Genomic DNA, 17,619 nt, shown 5'->3' with positions numbered 1-17,619 from the left:
GTATCTTGTAAATCATATGTGTCAGGGGCTCAGGGACAGAGGCACAGGGGAGAGAGGAAATGGAGAGCGAAGGGGAAGAATCTGAGGGCAGCGTAGGGGAGTATGACAGTGACCCGAGAGATTCCATGAGCTTCTCCAGCGAATCAGAAGATTCCCAGAAGGAGGCGCCGATGGTCAGGGCAAGGGGGGTCCCAGGGGACACACACCAGAAACAAGGGGCCAGCGGGGACTTCCAAAGCAGCAGCGGGAGATCAGGACCAGCTTCCCCACCAGAGCGTAGTGGGGGGGAAGAGTCCCATGTGTCAGGGCCAGCGTCTCCTCCAGCAGGGGGAGAAGATGAGTCAGGACTGACCACGCCTCTATTGGAGAGTGGGGGAACGGAGAGGAGGTCGGGTCCAGCTAGCCCCCCGAAGGGGGAAGCAGTGACAGGAGCAGTGTAACGGTCAGGAGGAAGGTTGCCGGCTGGGCGCGCGCCAAGTTCGAATGTACAGGCGCGTGGGACAGCAGGAAACCTGGATTGGGAACCAGGTCCTAAAGCCCGCCGGAGGCAGGGGGAAGACTCAGGGGACTCAGCATCAGAAGAGTCTAGGAAGGGCGAGACCCCAGCTGACAGGCGGAACCAGAGGAGGAAGGAGCAAAGGAAGAGGTGGAGCAAGGCTAGAGTCTTAAACTGGTGTCTGGGGGGAGGAGATTCAGACGGAGCTTCGGCGGTCTAGAGTTTCATACGTAGAGCTGCACGCTACGGCTGTGGAAGCGAAATTGAACTTCAATAAAGACTTTTGTATATAACAACAAACTGGCGTTGGTCCTTTGTGAGCTGGGACCTCGGGCAGCTCTGACAATATGTTTTGCTCCAATCAAGCGGTTTGTAAATTTTATTAAACAAACAAGATTTGATCCTGCTCTGCTGCCTCTTACAAGCCTTCCTGCAGAATCCTTGATCCCATCTCCCCTTTCTTAACAATAGCGGTTTGGCCCCTAGGTTGTTGGCTCCCACCATGTGTGCCAGGGGGACGGCAGGGAAGCAGCGCACCCGAGCCGCCTTCCAGCTGCTGCTGGCCTTTTTCATTGAGAGTGAGGTGAGGCAGCAGGAGGGTGGGGGCAGGAGAGGCCTTCCCAGGCAGGGGCATGACATTGCTCTCCCCACACAGTTCCATGACCATGCCAGCTACCTGGTGGACAGCCTGTGGGACTGTGCGGCTGCCTTGCTGAAGGACTGGCAGCTGCTGACTGGGCTTCTGCTGGAGGATCCCCCTGCGGAAGGTGAGGAACAGGTGGGGGGTGAAGGGACACCTGGAAGCAGTGAAGAGCATTGACACCTCTGCCCAGCTTGCATGCGTGATGGGGGTGGAGGTTGGCTCTTGCTGGACACGTCTGCCAGTAAAGTGTCTAAGGTGAAAACTTTCAATCTGGTGTAGTCCAGGACCCCCCCCCCCAGCTCTTCAGTGATCAGCTCACAACTGCAAGGTCTGAGTAGAATCATGGAAGGGGAGGGGTTACCTTGGATCGGGCACCTGCTTGTCATTTTTAGCAGCGCCTGGACACATTCCTAGCAGGTACATGTCCTGCCCTCCTTTGGCTGCTTCCAAAGGTGCCAGGGGAGGAGGTGGAGTGGTTTGCATGTTGGCAGTTTTAAGCAGCTTCTCTGGCTGTGAAGAGATGCAGGAGCAGCGTTCGGTCTAGTTGCCTATTTTTTACCTTCACACAAGTTGAGATGGGGACATAATGGCTGCTGGTGAAATGAAGCCTCTCCTTTGAGACTTCTCACAGGGTAGGCTAAAGTTGGAGTGGGGAACATACAAGGTGGTGAACTACAACTCCCATCAGCCCTAGCAGGCATGGCAAATGACCAGGGATGATGGAAGTTGCAGTTCACCAACATTGAGGTGGGTTTAAAGGGCAGTCCAGACACGGACAGTGTATGAGGTGTACAGTGTGGAACAACTGCACTGCGCTGGCCAGCAAAGGGCCTTCAGAACTGCCTGGGTGAGCCGCCTCGCTCCCTGGCTCAGCTGCCGCCTTGCTCCACAGGCCTCGGAGACCGAGAGGAGAACAGCCTCATCATGTTCTTGGCAGCCAGTGTGCGACAGGCCACAGAGGGGCAGCCACCTGTTGGCCGGATCTCTGGAAAGAAGGTAAAGGAAGGGTCAGGGTGGCCGCCTGAGGTGTTCTTAGCTCATCTCCTGCCCTTCACCGGGCTATGCTTCCCATCCTTTCTTCTCTACAAGGTGCTTTCTGCTCGGGAGCGCAAGGTGCAAGTGGAGGATCGCCTCCGACTCACTCAGCACCTCATCCCCCTGCTGCCCCTGCTGCTGGCTAAGGTGAGCCCTGTGAGGGGTGGGGGCCTCCCTCTGTGTTACTGGGAGGGGGCATGGAAGCCTTCTGGGGTGACGTGTCCCTCCCTGTTGGGGTCTCGGTTCATGACACTTGACGTTCTTGGCTTCAACAAATGCAGACAAGATGGTTTCCCTTGCCCTGGGCAGTGCCCTCCTGTTCATGGCTCCTCTTGGCTATGTGGGAGCCTGAATGTCCCTTCTCTCCGCTCCCTTTGGCCAGTTCTCAGCTGATGCCGAAAAGGTGGTTTATCTGCTGGAGGTCCCGCGCTACTTTGACCTGACTCTCTACAGCAGCGGCCGTCTAGAAAAGGTGAGGGAGCCCTGCGCCTGCCCCCTTCCCTTTGCCAGACCAGGGCTTAGGTGTGGGGCTGGGCTTGCCTTCTCCCCCTAGTCCAGAGCTGCCATTCAACCAGGCTGCTGCACTTCCCCAAGCATTTAGAGCTGCTGCTGGCCCAGCTGTGGGAGGTGATGGAAAAGCACACAGACTGCGAAGTGCTGGAGGCTACTTCCAGGACTCTGCACATGCTCTGCTCTCCAGAACTGGCTTTCTACAGCCGTGCAGATTTTGCCCGCAGTCGTCTGGTGGACCATCTGGCGGATAAATTCCAGCATGAGGAGACTGAACTGTTCCAGGTACAGAGCACTGGTGGCTGTGGCAGCTTGGAATGGTCAGTGGGAAGGTAGTGGCCAGACCACAGATGGGTGGGTGCAGCGGAGGTGCCTGGGTTAGGCAGTGCATGTATGGAGCAATGCTTTTCCTTCACTTCTCCCTCTTCCACATAGGAGACTGTAAGAGTGTTGAGGTACTGGGTTGCTTTCCTGCTTCACAGATAGACAGGGCATCTCTGTCATTGCAGTCCATGGAAGCCCAAAAGACTGCAATGATCACGGAGGAGGAGAAACGGGCATGGTCAATTAGGTTTTCTTTCTCTTGGTTCCTGTTCAGTCCCCCGGCTGTCTGGAGAATGAAGATGTGTACTGTGTGGCTACCACTCTCAAACGCATTGCCATCCTGCACAGGTGAGCACAGGGAGGAGGGAGAGAACCAGGCTGTCCCGTTGTTTTGCAGGCCCCATCCTGGCTAGCGTCCCAACTCAAGGCTTTCAGACCCTCCCTCAGCTGCTCTGGAGCAGCCCCATGCTGTTTCTGTTGCATGGAAGGAAGAGGCAAGGAATGTCCTTTGCTTTTATATATATATATATAAAATATTTATTAAAGTTTAACATGAAATACAAAAGTAAAAAACAAAAATAAAAATACAAGAAAAATACAGAATAAGTACACTTACAGAAAAAAGAAAAAAAGGAAAAATAAAAAATCAACCTTTCCATATCTTACATTCATGTCTTGTTTCCCTGACCTCATACCTCCCTTTTTTGTATTCCAATTCAATTAATTAATTCAGCAATTTCTTTCCCTCCTTATTATCCTGATCTTTAATCTTAATATATTATAACATTAAATTTTTACTTATTTAGAAATCCAATTTTTCCATATTCTTTTATATCATTACAGCTAGAAACCGCTTAACTTCAATCAAACATCATTCTAACATTCATTAATTTTGCAATACTTCTGTAAATAGTCTTTAAATTTCTTCCAATCTTCTTCCACCGACTCTTCTCCCTGGTCTCGGATTCTACCAGTCATTTCCGCCAATTCCATGTAGTCCATCACTTTCATCTGCCATTCTTCCAGAGTGGGTAAATCTTGTGTCTTCCAATACTTTGCGATAAGTATTCATGCTGCTGTTGTGGCATACATAAAGAAAATTCTGTCCTTTAACACCGATTGGCCGACTATGCCCAGGAGAAAGGCCTCTGGTTTCTTCAAGAAGGTATATTTAAATACCTTTTTCAGTTCATTATATATCATTTCCCAGAAAGCCTTAATCCTTGGGCACGTCCACCAAAGGTGAAAGAATGTACCTTCAGTTTCTTTACATTTCCAGCATTTATTATCGGGCAAATGATAGATTTTTGCAAGCTTGACTGGGGTTATGTACCACCTGTATATCATTTTCATAATATTCTCTCTTAAGGCATTACATGCCGTAAACGTCATACCTGTGGTCCATAACTAGGAATGTCCTTTGCTTTTTTGTCTGCAGTGCTCATGACCTGACCCCGTGGAATTTCTTTGATCCCTGCATCCGACTCCTGCGCCACACGGTGGACACAGAGGAGATCCCCAAGCAGGTACTGCAGGGTTGCAGGGAGAGAGGGGCTTGAACTGACGACTGCCCTGGAAAAGTGGAGATGAACATGAGCATGTGTCCACAGTTGCATGCCTGTGTGTCGTCTCATTGTTGCTACCACATCCTCCTCCCTTCCCCCATTTTGGGAGGTGGGTGCAGTCTTGCAGCTGCAGAGTGGAAGGCTCCTTCCCACCCCAAAAATTCTTGATCTTGCTTTGGCTACTTCCATATCTGCCTGACTTCCTTTGTTGCAGGTGGTCATCTCTGCCATATCCTGTTCATACTTCTCACTCTGTTGGGAGCTGTCCCATCTCTGTGCCGCCCCCGCAGCCTCTGACCCCCTTCCCAGACAGGTGAGCAGGGCTTTTAGAGAGGGTGGGTCTCCCTTTGCACCACCACACGCTCATGACACCACCACTCCTTCCAGGAGCAGCTGCTCAGCCTGAAGCAAAAAGTGGCTTCCTTCTGCTCCCTCTGTCAGAACTACCTTGTGGACATGGACCCCGGTGTTCAGGAGCAGGTAAGAGCAGGAGACAGGGTTCCTGTGTTCCCCATGGGAGTAGGGATTTTGGCTCTTGCCTACTTCATGAAACACTCAAAAGAGCTGGGCTGCTTCTGCTGTTGGCCACAGGGATGCTTGCTCATCTCTTGTTCACATTCTCCCTTCACAACATGAGAGAGAGAAGTTGCCAAATCTTGCAAAGCCCACGGCCACAACCCCGTCCTTCTTATCCATGTGGGTACAAGCAGTACAGTGGTACCCCGCAAGACGAACGCCTCGCAAGACGGAAAACCCGCTAGACGAAAGGGTTTTCCGTTTTGGAGGCGCTTCGCAAAACGAATTTCCCTATGGGCTTGCTTCGCAAGACGACAGCCCATAGGGAAATCTCAGGGACAGCGGGGAAGCGCAGCGCGTCTTCCCCACTGTCCTCGGACCTCCTCCCGCCGCCGGCTTCGGAACGAAGCTCCGATGCCCGGCGGCGGAGGGGGAAAGCCTCCTCCCGCCGCGCGGCATCGGGACGAAGCCCAGATGCCGGGCGGCGGAGGGGGAAAGCCTCCCGCCGCCGCGCGGCATCGGAACGAAGCCCCGGTGCCGGGCGGCGGAGGGGGAAAGCCTCCCGCCGCCGCGCGGCATCGGGACGAAGCCCCGGTGCCGGGCGGCGGAGGGGGAAAGCCTCCCGCCGCCGCGCGGCATCGGGACGAAGCCCCGGTGCCGGGCGGCGGAGGGGGAAAGCCTCCTCCCGCCGCGCGGCATCGGGACGAAGCCCAGATGCCGGGCGGCGGAGGGGGAAAGCCTCCCGCCGCCGCGCGGCATCGGAACGAAGCCCCGGTGCCGGGCGGCGGAGGGGGAAAGCCTCCCGCCGCCGCGCGGCATCGGGACGAAGCCCCGGTGCCGGGCGGCGGAGGGGGAAAGCCTCCCGCCGCCGCGCGGCATCGGGACGAAGCCCCGGTGCCGGGCGGCGGAGGGGGAAAGCCTCCCGCCGCCGCGCGGCATCGGGACGAAGCCCCGGTGCCGGGCGGCGGAGGGGGAAAGCCTCCCGCCGCCGCGCGGCATCGGGACGAAGCCCCGGTGCCGGGCGGCGGAGGGGGAACGTCTCCCCCCGCCGCGCGGCATCGGGAGGAAGCCCCGATGCCGGGCGGCGGAGGGGGAACTTCTCCCCCGCCGCGCGGCATCGGGACGAAGCTCCGATGCCGGGAGGGGGAGGGGGAAAGCCTTCTCCCGCCGCCCGGCATCGGATGGCTTTCCTGAAGACTTGGGGTGGGAGGAGGGTTTTCCTTCCCACCGCCAACATTCAGAATGCTGTTCTGAATGTTGGCGGTGGGGAGGAAAAACCCTCCTCCCACGCAAGCCCCGGGAACAGAGGGAAAGCGCTGCGCCCCTTCCCCTCTGTTCCCGTACCTGTGCTGAAGGCTTGCGGTGCGGAGAAAAGCCCTTCTCCGCACCGCCAGCCTGGCAAGCGGTTTCCCTAGGAACGCATTAATTGATTTTCAATGCATTCCTATGGGAAACCGTGCTTCGCAAGACGAAAAACCCGCAAGAAGAAAAAACTTGCGGAACGAATTAATTTCGTCTTGCGAGGCACCACTGTACTGCCACACAACCTTCAGCATATAGCAAAGGACTCTGATACTCTGGGCAGGAAGCTGAAGGACCTTGCGGCAAAGGTGGTCTTTTCATCTACCCTGTTGAAGGTTGTGACCCAAAAAGAGAGGGTAATACTGGAGGTCAACCACTGGCTGTGCAGGTGATGTCAGGAAGGTTTGGCATCTTGGATCATGGTCTCCACTTCTTGAGGAAAGACTTCTGGCAAGAGATGGGCTGCACCTCACAGCAGTTGGCACGAATGTGTTTGCTAAGAGTCTCACAAACCTGATCAGGAGATCTTTAAACTAGATCCTGAGAGGGAGGGAGACAACATTACAGTTAGAACACCAGTTACTGGGGACAATAACTTCATTGATGTGCAGGAGACGGAGCTGGCGCTCCAGAAACCTGCTAAAGGGCAGGAAACTACAAGACGGAAGCAGCTGGAGGAGTGACTCATGGTTTCATTTGTTGCAGCTGATTTGAGTGTCTGTGTGCAATGGTGTTTGGGGGGGGGGGTTGGGAGGCAGCAGCCTCAGGAGGAGGGGAGGCATGGATTTCTTGCCCCAGCCACAACTGCAATGCAGTGGGTGGGAGCTTCCTTGCCTGTTGCTGCTGGGACAAGGAAGAGGCTACTCCTCCCCTTTGCCTGCCCGGTTGATTCCCGGGGGGGGGGGGGTACAGAAAAGAGGCAGTGTGTCCCTGCTTGCTGCCCTTTTCCTGCCCCCTCCCCCATTTTCTAGGACTTGCTCCTGAGTCCTGCGATGTCCCTTCCTGCCCCCTCACTTTCACTCTCTGGTTTCCCTGCCAGGCCTTTGTGGTGCTGACTGACCTGCTCGTCATTTTCGGCCCTCAGCTGCCGTATGGGGGCCACCGCCTGCTCCAGGAGCTGGTGTACGAGCCAGACGTTGCTTTGCAGTCGCAGCTGGCTGGCTTCCTTGTGGACCACGTCTTCAACCACGACCAGGTCGAAGGTATTGGGCTGGGCCCACGGTGCCACTGGCTGCAGGAGGGCAGGGGGTCCCTGGGCAGAGCAGCCTCCCCACTCTTCCTCTGTTTGGCCTCAGGCAGCCAGGATGAGATGCTCCAGATTGAGGAACTGCACCAGCGCCGCAAGCTGCTGGCCGGATTCTGCAAGCTCATTATCTACGGAGTCCTGGAGCTGAGTGCTGCCTCAGACATCTTCAAGCATTACTCCAAGGTTGGTGGGGGGCAGGCGGATGTGCCCAGGCTCTTGGCTCTGACATGGGTCCTCTTGCTCAGCGATGTTGCTGGACAGCTGGTTGGGTGCCAGATTAGCTGTTCCTTCCCCAACAAGGCCCCAGGAGACCCACCACATCTGGTCCTCCATGTGCAGCTCTGGGGGGCTGCGGTGGGGGGAACGACTGTTGCTTTTGGCACTACCTGGAGCTGTAATGCAAGGCAGCTGCCTGGTGGTAGAGGATGGGGACCTTCTTCCTCCCAGGCTCCCAAGGGATTCTTTTCCCACCCTGAGGATGGGGAATATGTGTTACAGTTCCAAAGATCACAGGCTCGGTGCAAGTGCAAAGCATTAGGCACGTAGCCAGAAGCGCACTGAACTCATGGATGATCAGGCAGCAGCAGATTTAAAAGACCCTATTCCCTCACCCAAAGTCTCACCACTACTCACCAGGCTGGTCGAGCCTGGCTAGGGGCGTTCTGTTGGCAGGGGTTCGATTCTGGCTACCTTTGTGCAGCATCCACCTGGGGACAAACCCTGGGATTCTCTGTTCTACGTGATGGTCAGCAGAGGACTGTAATAATAGCTGTCTTTGACCCGGTCTTTCTGGCATCCTAGCATGTCCCACGTGAAGCACTTTTAGCTTGGCAAATAGCACCAACACAGATAGTCCTGCTTAGCTGCTCAACTATCAACCATGCCTACCATGGCCTACATGTGCCTGCCTGCCTGTCCATTCATCTCTGCAATGCACTTACTCCAGCAAAGCAGTTGTCTCTTACTCTAGAGCAGCACATTCCCAGGGAAGCTCCCCAGTACAATCTGAGCAGAAATTCACCATCCTGATTGGCACAAACCTCTTTGCATGTCTGCAAGAAAAGAAATATTTTTGGTCACCTGACAATGTGATGTCAGGGGATTGAGGGATAGGCACATGGCTGGGAAAGGAGTATAGCATCTAGATCAAGGGAAGTAATAGTGCCACTGTATTCTGCTCTGGTCAGACCTCACCTGGAGTACTGTGTCCAGTTCTGGGCACCACAATTCAAGAAGGACACTGACAAACTGGAACGTGCCCAGAGGAGGGCAACCAAAATGGTCAAAGGCCTGGAAACGATGCCTTACGAGGAACGGCTAAGGGAGCTGGGCATGTTTAGCCTGGAGAAGAGGAGGTTAAGGGGTGATATGATAGCCATGTTCAAATATATAAAAGGATGTCACATAGAGGAGGGAGAAAGGTTGTTTTCTGCTGCTCCAGAGAAGCGGACACGGAGCAATGGATCCAAACTACAAGAAAGAAGATTCCACCTAAACATTAGGAAGAACTTCCTGACAGTAAGAGCTGTTTGACAGTGGAATTTGCTGCCAAGGAGTGTGGTGGAGTCTCCTACTTTGGAGGTCTTTAAGCAGAGGCTTGACAACCATATGTCAGGAGTGCTCTGATGGTGTTTCCTGCTTGGCAGGGGGTTGGACTCGATGGCCCTTGTGGTCTCTTCCAACTCTATGATTCTATGTGCTACAGCCCAGCCCCTTTGCAGCCTTCAGAGCCCAGTCAGACCCATCTCAATGGCCCGTGAGTGCTGTGCTTGCCGGGCCTGAGGTGTCTCCGGCAGGTTGCCAGCTGCTGTCCAGCTGCTTGACTTTGCAGTTAACCAAAATAGCCAGCCAGTGTATTGTTCACAGAAGCAAAACGTGAAATGCACAAGTCATGGCTCTTGGGCACAAGAGGATGTTTGGAAGCCCATTTCCAGTTGGACCCTAGTCAAGGAGTGCTGCCTGCTAGGACTATTGCCCTTCCTTACCCATCCCATAACAGGGAATAGAACTTTCTGTGTGTTTCTCTATGGCTTAAGCCTATGCCTTGGGAATGGAGTGGCTTTAGTGTTCTGCCCCCACCAGGCCTACAATGACTACGGGGACATCATCAAGGCGACACTGAATGAGACCCGCCAGATTGACCGGACCGAATGGGCTCACACGCTGCTCCTCACTCTGCAGCAGGTAATGGGGGAAGGACCTTGAGCCAGGAGGTTGGGGAGAGGCCTTGGGTGACGCTCCCTTGCTCTTCCTCCTAGTTGCTGACTCAGCTGCTTCTGGAGCAGGGACCTGTAGGCGTCCACTCTGCCGCCTTCCTGGAGATCCGGGATTTGGCACGGCGCTTCTCTCTGCTCTTCGGGCTGCACCAGCTGCAGAACCGCTCCGCCCTTGTCACTCTGCATAAGTGAGGATGCTGCTGCTGCCAAGGCCTTCTCTTCCTGTCTTGCAGGGTGTGGGAAGTAGTGGGAGGGCAGGATCTGGTCCAAGAGCAGCCAGTGCCTGACAGGAAGCCAGCTGCGCAGGTGGAAGGTGGGACTTGGGAAGCCAGAGATGGCTGGTCCAGGGGCTCAGTGCTCTCTGCAACAAATGGCAGTGGCTTTCCAGGGTTCTGCCGCAATGGACCTGGGCGCAAAGTGGCTGCTTCTGCCCTGAAGCACAGCCTTGCCCAGTTCCTGGGTGTGGGAAGGGCAAGCCAAGAGCCTGGCTCCCCAGGCCCAGGAGGCATCCCTGCTGCACTTTCATTTGCTGTAGGGATGGGATAAAGTTTGCCTTCCAGGAGCCGGTGGCCTCGGACTCCAGGCTGGACCTTGTCCACCTGCCCTTCTTGGAGCTGCTGAGCGAGTTTTCTCCGCGGCTGGTGCCTCCCGACAAAGCCTTGCTGTGAGTGACTTGCGAGGGAAGAGGGGGGCAGGGAGGCCCCTGTGCCCCTCGACTCCATTCTCTGCGGTTAAGCCTAATGCAGCTCCTCCCTCTGGCAGGCTGTCCTATCTCAAGAAGATCAGCCAGGCGCATCTGTCCTTCCGACGTGGAGAGGAGCGCCTCTGGGCCTCGCTCCTGGTCTATCAGCGCTCCCTGAGCCCCCAGGAGGAGGCAGCCCCCTCACCAGATGTACCTGCTCAGCAGAAGCCTGGACCACCTGCCAAGAGGCGGCACCTGGATGGTGGGAGACGGAATGGAGGGGGGCAGGGTGGTGGTGGTTGTGCTGCTACAGACTTGGAAGTGGAAATGGCCATGTTTCTCCTGCCTTGGCAGAGTCCCTTGGGCATAGCGATGCCAGTTTCTCCTCCACTTCTGGCAGTCGCCTACAGAGCCCCTTGCTGACATCCACCACCTTGCGGGAAAAAGGCCACTTGGCTGCCCAGCTGCTGGGCCAGGAGGACTCTGGCTCCGAGTCGGAATTTGTGCAGAGGTGAGCTGGGCTGTGGGTGGGCTAGGGCTTGCTAGCACCCTCCCTGCAGGAGGCTTGACTTGCTTCTCTTCTGCCTTTTCAGCCAACCACCGCAGGGGCCACAGCAGGGCCACAAAGCCTCTCGCAGCCAGCCACAGCCCAAGAACCGTGGCAGCCTAGGCTGGCAGCTGGGGCGGTAAGTTTGTCTGGGCCCTTGAGTTGCTGCAAGCTGGAGATTGGGCAATAGGGTTTCACCACGAGGCTTCTGCCAATTTAAATAAGTGGAAGTAATGTTTTCCATGAGAGAAGAACAAGTGATACAAGATTTTGTATACGCTGTTTTATGGGTTATATTCATTAATATGAATAGTCATTATTACAATAAAGCCAAGATGCTTGGCGTCTGTGCATCCAGGGAGAGAGTCCTGTGACCAGACGGTCTTTGCAGGGCAGCTGTGGAAAGGCAGAGACAGGGCAGGCACCAGGTTGGAGCCATCCAGACTGCCTCTCCCACCCCCAGAATAAGCTTTAATCCCCCCAACATGGCCAGGCAGCAAACGTCCCTTTGCTGTGCCAAGACATGCCTCTGTTTTTGCCTCACAGGCTGACCCTGATGGAAGTGGGAGAGGCCGTGGTGGAAGAGCCAGAGACCAGTGAGGAGGAGGTCGCCTTGGGCAAGGTGAAAAGAAGCCCCTGGCAATGGGGGGGGGGAGAGCTGCCTGCCCCCAGGTCCCTTGAGAGCCCCAGCCAGCCTGACCTGCAGCACCTGCTCCTCCTTGCACCCCCTCAGCTACTTTCTGGTGTCCCTCTTGGGGGTGGGAGGAAGGGCTGCGCTTGGCTTTGCTGGAGTGACTCCACTTTGTGCAGCAGGCAGTGAATAGGTAGCTGGCCCACCTGGCTTTTGTCCGCAGGAGTCAGAGCTGAGGCCTCTCCTTGCCTGCAGGATCTTATCTAATGGCTTCTTAAAGGAGAGGTGAGTGGGGCAGAGCAAGATGGCTCCCCTTAACACCTGCCTTCCCTCTTCCTGCAGGATTCCTGAGGTAGGCTCCCCCCCTCGCAGTTTCTCAGGGGGCTCTATGCTGCGCTGCCCCTCCTGGGGTTGGAGGCTTCAGTTGCTTGTTGCCAGTGCTGTTTGTCTAATCGACGATCTGGTTTTGGTGCCTTGGGGGGCTCTCCTTGCCCTCATTTCTCAGTTACAGTTTTTGTTGTGTAGCATTTGAGGTTTTGCCTCAGCTCCTCTCACTTGTGGGACACTTTCCATTCTGCTATTTCTGTTCTGCTGTTCCTTTTTGATTGGGTTTTGTGGAGCTGTTGGCTGAGAAATAAAACTGTTTATGGAAAACTTCTGGTGCCTGCAAAGAGTCTGCTTTGACGGGGGCCGGCGAGGGATGTTGCACGGTTGGGCCCTAATGCCTCTACCCTGCGCTGAGGCGGATGACGTAGGAATCGCTGTGGGTCACGTAGCGCACCCAGCGGTGAGGGAGGCTTGGCTGCGGCCCCACAAAGCGCAGGAAGCGGATCTGCAGACCAGAAGACGTGTGTGCTGGCACCTCAAAGGAGAGGTTGGCAGGCCCCAGCTCCAGCAGCCGCGCCCGGCTCAGCCCTGGCACCTCCAGCTGCAAAACAGACACACATGATGGGGCGGGTGAGTGTGGCAGCAGAGATGGAGGGCCACCATTGCGGGGCTTCCCCCCATTGCTGCACCAACTGCTGGGGCCATCAGTTAACCCCTTACCTTGAAAAGGGCTGAGAGCTGGGAGCCACCTTGGACTCTGGGAATGACCCACTCGATGGACTTTGTGGAGGGCTGGAAGGTGGCGGACTGCTCTGGACTGCTCAGCTCCTGGGAGAGGCTGGGGGTGGGGGAACAGCCGTGAGAGGGGGAGGGAAGCACCAAGCAGGGGCACAAGAACACCTGCCATGTTGGAAGTGGCCTTGCAGCAGCCGCCCCCCTCACCTTACCTTAGAGTGGCCTTAGGCACAGGCAGGTGGAGGTGGATGTTCACTGCGTGGCTGAAAGAGATGGGGTCCGTAAGTGGGGCAGAGCAGGGTGAAGTGGGTGCCCCCTTCCTAGTTTGCCCCCCCCCCTTGAACTACAGGGAAGGACTCTACCTTTTGGGTGACAAGTCACAGCGAAGCTTGAGGTAGATCTGCACTCTGCAGGGGCGGAAAAGGGGCAGGGTGAGGCAGGGCTGGGGGCCGCCCCCTTCTCCTCCCTTGCCCAGGGCACTTTGAGGGCTGCTTGAGGTGGCAGCCAGGCCCCACTCACCGGCCGCTGGGGTCGTGGTTGATGGTGGGGAAAAGATGGAAGGGCAAGGCCGCAGGGGTGTCGTCCGCCAGCTGGTAGTGCATCAGAGTCAGCTGCTCAAAGAAGGGCAGGGCTCAGCAGGTGGGCTTCTCCCAATCCCCATGGGCCAGCCCCCCGCTCGCTTGCCTTTACCTCTCCTTGGCTGGGGTTCACGCGGAGGATGCGGCTGCGCTCAAATTCGTCCAGCTTGACGGAGCTGTGGAAGGAGCACTCGTCCACGCGCACTGCGGTGCCATAGCCTGGGGGCAAAGCAAGAGAGGCGTTAGCGGGGGCAGGTCCTGAGGTTCTGTGGCGGGCGGGTGGGGGGGCACACTCACCTCGCAGCTCAGTCTTGCCCACACAGAACTCTTCAGTGAGGCCAACCCGCATCTCTGCAGGGGATAAAAGGGCCTCCATGAGCTCTCCTGGTTCCTCAAGGGGCATTTCCCCCCAGGGAGGCGGAGAGCCCTCACTACCTCGTGTCTCTAAGCAGTAGGGTACACTTAACTTGCACAAGGCCTGCCTAGTGGGAAAGTGGGAGGGAGGAACCCCCATTCCCTGCAAGAAATGAACCTTCACAGTAGGGCCAGGGTCACATCTCCCTGCAGCAGAACTCCCTATTTCTAGGCACAACCCCCCCCCCCAAACATGGCATGGATTCCTTGGTCACTTTGCACCATCCTTTGCAGGAGCCTCCAGTGCCCCCTGGGACAAACCTGCCCCTGCAAGTGGTGTCCAGCCAAGCAGGAGGTCCTGGCTTGTCCTCTGAAAACCAGCCAGGCACTTTACTTTATGATGGGCAGAGAAAGGGAGGCGCAAGCAGAAGCCATCTGAATTGGCGGTTGCCCTCCCTGGTCAGGACATGTCTGTGAGGGCATTTACTCACCGGAGCAGCCAGGAAAGAAACTCTTGAGGCGGATTTCTCCTTGGATGTCAGTCTTCATGGGGGTTCCCTGGAGGGAAGAGGCACAGGGCTCAGGGCCTCCACCTGGGCAGTGCTGTGGGTTCAGGGAAGGGCTGGGCAAGAGGGAATCTCTGGCGCTGCTTTCGACTTACGTTGGCTGCAATGATGACTGTGAGACGCTCCACTACGTCCAGGAAGACCTCTGGCCGCGAACTCTGGAGGAAGAGACAGGACAGCTCTGCTGGGGCTCTTGCATTGTAGGGCCCTTGGGGATCCCTTCCAACCCTACAGTTTTGCAATTCTGTTCCCACAGTGACCAGGCAAATGCTTCTCCAAAGCCCACAGGCAGGCAAAGCATGACAACAAGTCCCCCTCTCATGCTCTCTGTGTTAGGGGCCAGGGGAGGGTTCTGGCCGGGTGAAGGTGCCCTGCTTGCCTGAATGAATCTTCCACCAGTTTCTGGGAGCCATTTGGGTTCTGATACCACCAGAGCAAGAAAACCTCTTAGCCCCTTTCTCTGCACTTCTGCCTTTTTTTCTGAGCTACCAAGCCCCAAACACAGCAACTTTCCTCACGGGGGAGTCGCTCCACCTGCTTGATAATTTTGGTTGATCTTTTCCTAATGTTTCCCAGCTCAGCAATATTTATCTTGCAGGAGGTTGACCTAAATGATTGTGGGGTACATTCAAACTACAGTTCTAGGATTCTAAGTGCAACAACCAGAACTGAACTTGGTGTGCTGGGTGTGTTAATGCCATAGAATAGGCATAGGCTGATCCCATGGCATTATGACAGTCGTGGTTTCAGATTACAGGTGGGAGACAGGCATTTGTTGCATCATAAATGTTTGTGGGCAGTCAGCAGAACTCCATCCCTGCCAGCACCTTTGGGGAGCTTTTGCTGAGTGACTCAAGATACAGGGCATCTTACCTGTTCCCCCCGCAGGGACAGGACAGGACGGGCAGCTGCGCAACTGGGAGCCACTTTGCTTTGCTGTGTATCTGCTCCAAACTGGATCCACAAGAAATAATAATTATTGGAAACGGATGTTAATCTGAGTCCTGTGAAGCTGAAAGAGTCCTCAACTCTGTGAACAGCAAAGCAGCTTATTGCTGACTCTCAGTGACAGGTGTGTGAGATCTTGGAGAATGCCACAACATCCACATAATAAGACGCTACAGAACACAAAGAGGAAAAGAGCAATGGCTCCCCAACATTACTGTAACATAATACTTGAAAAGCAGAGGTCACCAATATACTTTACCCAGAGCGCTTACGCAATGCCCGTTGTTTATTGGGGTTGGGACCATTTTTCAGCCAGTGGGCTGGATCCGTGGATCCTTAGCTCCTTCAACCCCTGTCAGCCATTTTGACAGTGGCTGGGAGAAGCCCCTGTGCCAAATTCTAGATTATCACTGGCAGTCAGTGTAGACAATACTGCTTGAGGAATTCGCAGCGGGACTGGCATACCCAATGTGTTAGAAGAGGTGTTCTGCATAGGCTTTGTTTCAACACTGAACCCACCACCCTCTCTTTCCTGCTTTTTCCTTGCAGCCTCACTTTGCCCACCTAGCAGGAGGCGGCTTTGGCTGCAGCGGCAGAGAGGCACCCAGAGCAGAGCCATTTCTTAGCATTTTCAGGCCAAGCATGACAAATCCAGCGCAAGGGATCCTGACAACTGGACAGAAGCACATGGCCACATACACAGCCTTGTGCTGTGCAAGCAAGTCTCCCTCATCTAGCAGCTGGGGCTTCTCATGAGGAGCAGGTCTTTAGAAGCTAAAAGGCATTGGGTGACCTCAATGCCAGGTTGCCATTCACTCCCATGGAGCCCATTTCTGGGTCTCGCACTACCAGCCCCACTCACCAGGCCCACCGTACTGAGGTCAAGAAGACTGAAGGGCTGGCTGAGCACAGGCTCCATCTGGATGAAGTTCTTCAGCACGTCGGGCGCTGTTGTCTGGATGTAGCCATAATCCTGAGGGGAGGGGAGAGTTGTGGGTGCAACCAGTTCCCTCCTACCCTTCCCCTTTGTGCCCCAAGCGAGAAAACACCTGGAAGCATCTATGCAGCAGGATTACTAACCATGCACAGATCTGATCAAAGGAAATCACTTAAGATGAAAAGCCATTAATGGCCATGGTGGGGGGGTTCAAGTGGAAGCCTCCTCACCCCAACTTCAGACAGAACCAGATCCAATGCTAGCCTCCGCCCTTTTAAAATGGTTTGCATGAATGGACCCTTCTGCAATGGTCCTATTCTGGCTTGGGACCATGGTGCCCCCCTACCCAACTGTCCTGATGAGGTGCCACACATTTTGCTCCTTGAAGCTGGGTGTGAGCCTGTTGGCACCTCTGGTGTCTTCTTCCGCTTACGCGGTGGATTTCACCCTGTGTTCTGTGTGGAAACTCTGCTATGAATTTGCCATGGCCTTGTTTGATATTGGAGCTTTTTGCACTGGTTGGCCTTCCTGGCAGGTGCCATTTCTTTGCTGTCAAAAGGGGCCTGGTGCACCCCCACCCCACCTACCAGGAGCTCATCCAGGAGCTCATAGATGAGCGCAAAGTTGAGGCTGACCGTCTTCTCGCTCAGAGAGCCGCAATAGTCCCGCAGGAGCGTCACCAGCCTGGAGGCAGGAGGGAGTACAGGTGTCAACAGGGGGGGGGGTCCCACAGCGCCCCGCCCTGCCCAACCTCGTGCACCGCAGGCAGCAGCCTCACCGGTTGAGGAACTCGACAGCTGCGAAAGGAGAGGCGTTGGGCAGCACCGTCACCACGAAGTACAGCCCGGCGTGGCGCACGTGGGCGAAGTGGAGTCCCTGGCGCGCCTGCTGGAGGGAAGGAAGGAAGGAAGGAAGGAGGAGAGGGGTGTCAGTCAGCGACGACCCGCTTCCCCTTGCACGACACAGCCCCGCCCGCCCGCTTCTCTACCATGAACACGGGCGCCTGGTCCCCCGGCAGCGCGGCGATCTTCTGGCAAAAGGTGTCGACCAGCTCGGAGTCGCCGTCGCCGCGGACTGAGGGGGGGGTCAAGGAAAAAGGGGGGGATCAGAGCTCCCGAATCAGAGCCCGGGGGCCCCTCGGCCCTGCCCACCCCCCCCCCCCGAAGCTGCCGGGCGCTGCTTCCCTGCCTGGCCGGAGCGCGCGGAGGATACAGTCCATGTAGAGGAGGCGGTCGCCCTTGGCGGAGAGCACGAAGAGCTGAGGAAGCATCGTCGCGGGGGGGGGGGGGAGCCGGGCACTCTGCACATGCCCCGGAGAGCCCGGGGGAAAGGTCCCTTTCTCGCCCGCCCCCTACATCCGGGACCTCCGCTCTTCTCGGAAGCGGGCCGCCGTCAAGTGACAGCTTGCCGTAAAGAAGGAGAGGAAGGGGAAAGTCGGTGGGCGGGACTTCTGAACGAGGG

At 56.1% G+C, this 17,619-nt stretch overlaps 2 protein-coding genes across 7 annotated transcripts in view; one reads left to right on the top strand and one right to left on the bottom strand.

The window, feature by feature from the left end:
• Window positions 1-12,367, top strand: part of STAG3 (STAG3 cohesin complex component) — a 28,513-nt gene extending 16,146 nt beyond the window's left edge. For 3 of the 4 annotated variants that reach the window (XM_083510034.1, XM_083510033.1, XM_083510036.1), the window contains 19 exons: window positions 983-1,079; window positions 1,152-1,263; window positions 2,032-2,135; window positions 2,229-2,321; window positions 2,557-2,646; window positions 2,769-2,969; window positions 3,283-3,356; window positions 4,447-4,534; window positions 4,788-4,886; window positions 4,961-5,053; window positions 7,431-7,593; window positions 7,687-7,820; window positions 9,720-9,821; window positions 9,896-10,041; window positions 10,389-10,517; window positions 10,616-10,797; window positions 10,890-11,046; window positions 11,129-11,221; window positions 11,629-12,367. In XM_083510034.1, the coding sequence (XP_083366160.1) occupies window positions 983-1,079; window positions 1,152-1,263; window positions 2,032-2,135; window positions 2,229-2,321; window positions 2,557-2,646; window positions 2,769-2,969; window positions 3,283-3,356; window positions 4,447-4,534; window positions 4,788-4,886; window positions 4,961-5,053; window positions 7,431-7,593; window positions 7,687-7,820; window positions 9,720-9,821; window positions 9,896-10,041; window positions 10,389-10,517; window positions 10,616-10,797; window positions 10,890-11,046; window positions 11,129-11,221; window positions 11,629-11,902 (2,431 nt within the window). In that variant the 3' untranslated portion in view covers window positions 11,903-12,367. The remainder of the gene's footprint in view (window positions 1-982; window positions 1,080-1,151; window positions 1,264-2,031; window positions 2,136-2,228; window positions 2,322-2,556; window positions 2,647-2,768; window positions 2,970-3,282; window positions 3,357-4,446; window positions 4,535-4,787; window positions 4,887-4,960; window positions 5,054-7,430; window positions 7,594-7,686; window positions 7,821-9,719; window positions 9,822-9,895; window positions 10,042-10,388; window positions 10,518-10,615; window positions 10,798-10,889; window positions 11,047-11,128; window positions 11,222-11,628) is intronic. The other variant, XM_083510035.1, reaches the window with a different exon arrangement.
• Window positions 11,351-17,573, bottom strand: AP4M1 (adaptor related protein complex 4 subunit mu 1). 3 transcript variants are annotated; one of them, XM_083510047.1, is made up of 15 exons: window positions 17,371-17,573; window positions 17,147-17,232; window positions 16,937-17,046; window positions 16,746-16,842; window positions 16,084-16,194; window positions 15,147-15,227; window positions 14,369-14,431; window positions 14,199-14,265; window positions 13,651-13,704; window positions 13,466-13,572; window positions 13,295-13,386; window positions 13,138-13,182; window positions 12,988-13,038; window positions 12,761-12,878; window positions 11,351-12,641 (listed from the first exon to the last, which is right to left on the bottom strand). In XM_083510047.1, the coding sequence occupies exons 1-15, from the start codon at window positions 17,426-17,428 to the stop codon at window positions 12,441-12,443; spliced, it is 1,341 nt and encodes a 446-aa protein (XP_083366173.1). In that variant the 5' UTR covers window positions 17,429-17,573; the 3' UTR covers window positions 11,351-12,440. The 3 variants fall into 3 exon arrangements, with proteins under 3 accessions (XP_083366173.1, XP_083366174.1, XP_083366172.1); XM_083510048.1 differs by having other exon boundaries at window positions 16,937-17,043; window positions 17,371-17,551; XM_083510046.1 differs by having other exon boundaries at window positions 13,466-13,704; window positions 17,371-17,564.
• Between the last annotated feature and the right edge of the window lie 46 nt (window positions 17,574-17,619).

The sequence above is a fragment of the Podarcis liolepis genome (assembly GCF_965112155.1).
Source record: "Podarcis liolepis genome assembly, chromosome: 6".
Classification (NCBI taxonomy): domain Eukaryota; kingdom Metazoa; phylum Chordata; class Lepidosauria; order Squamata; family Lacertidae; genus Podarcis; species Podarcis liolepis.
This window is presented reverse-complemented; position numbering and strand designations above follow the sequence as displayed.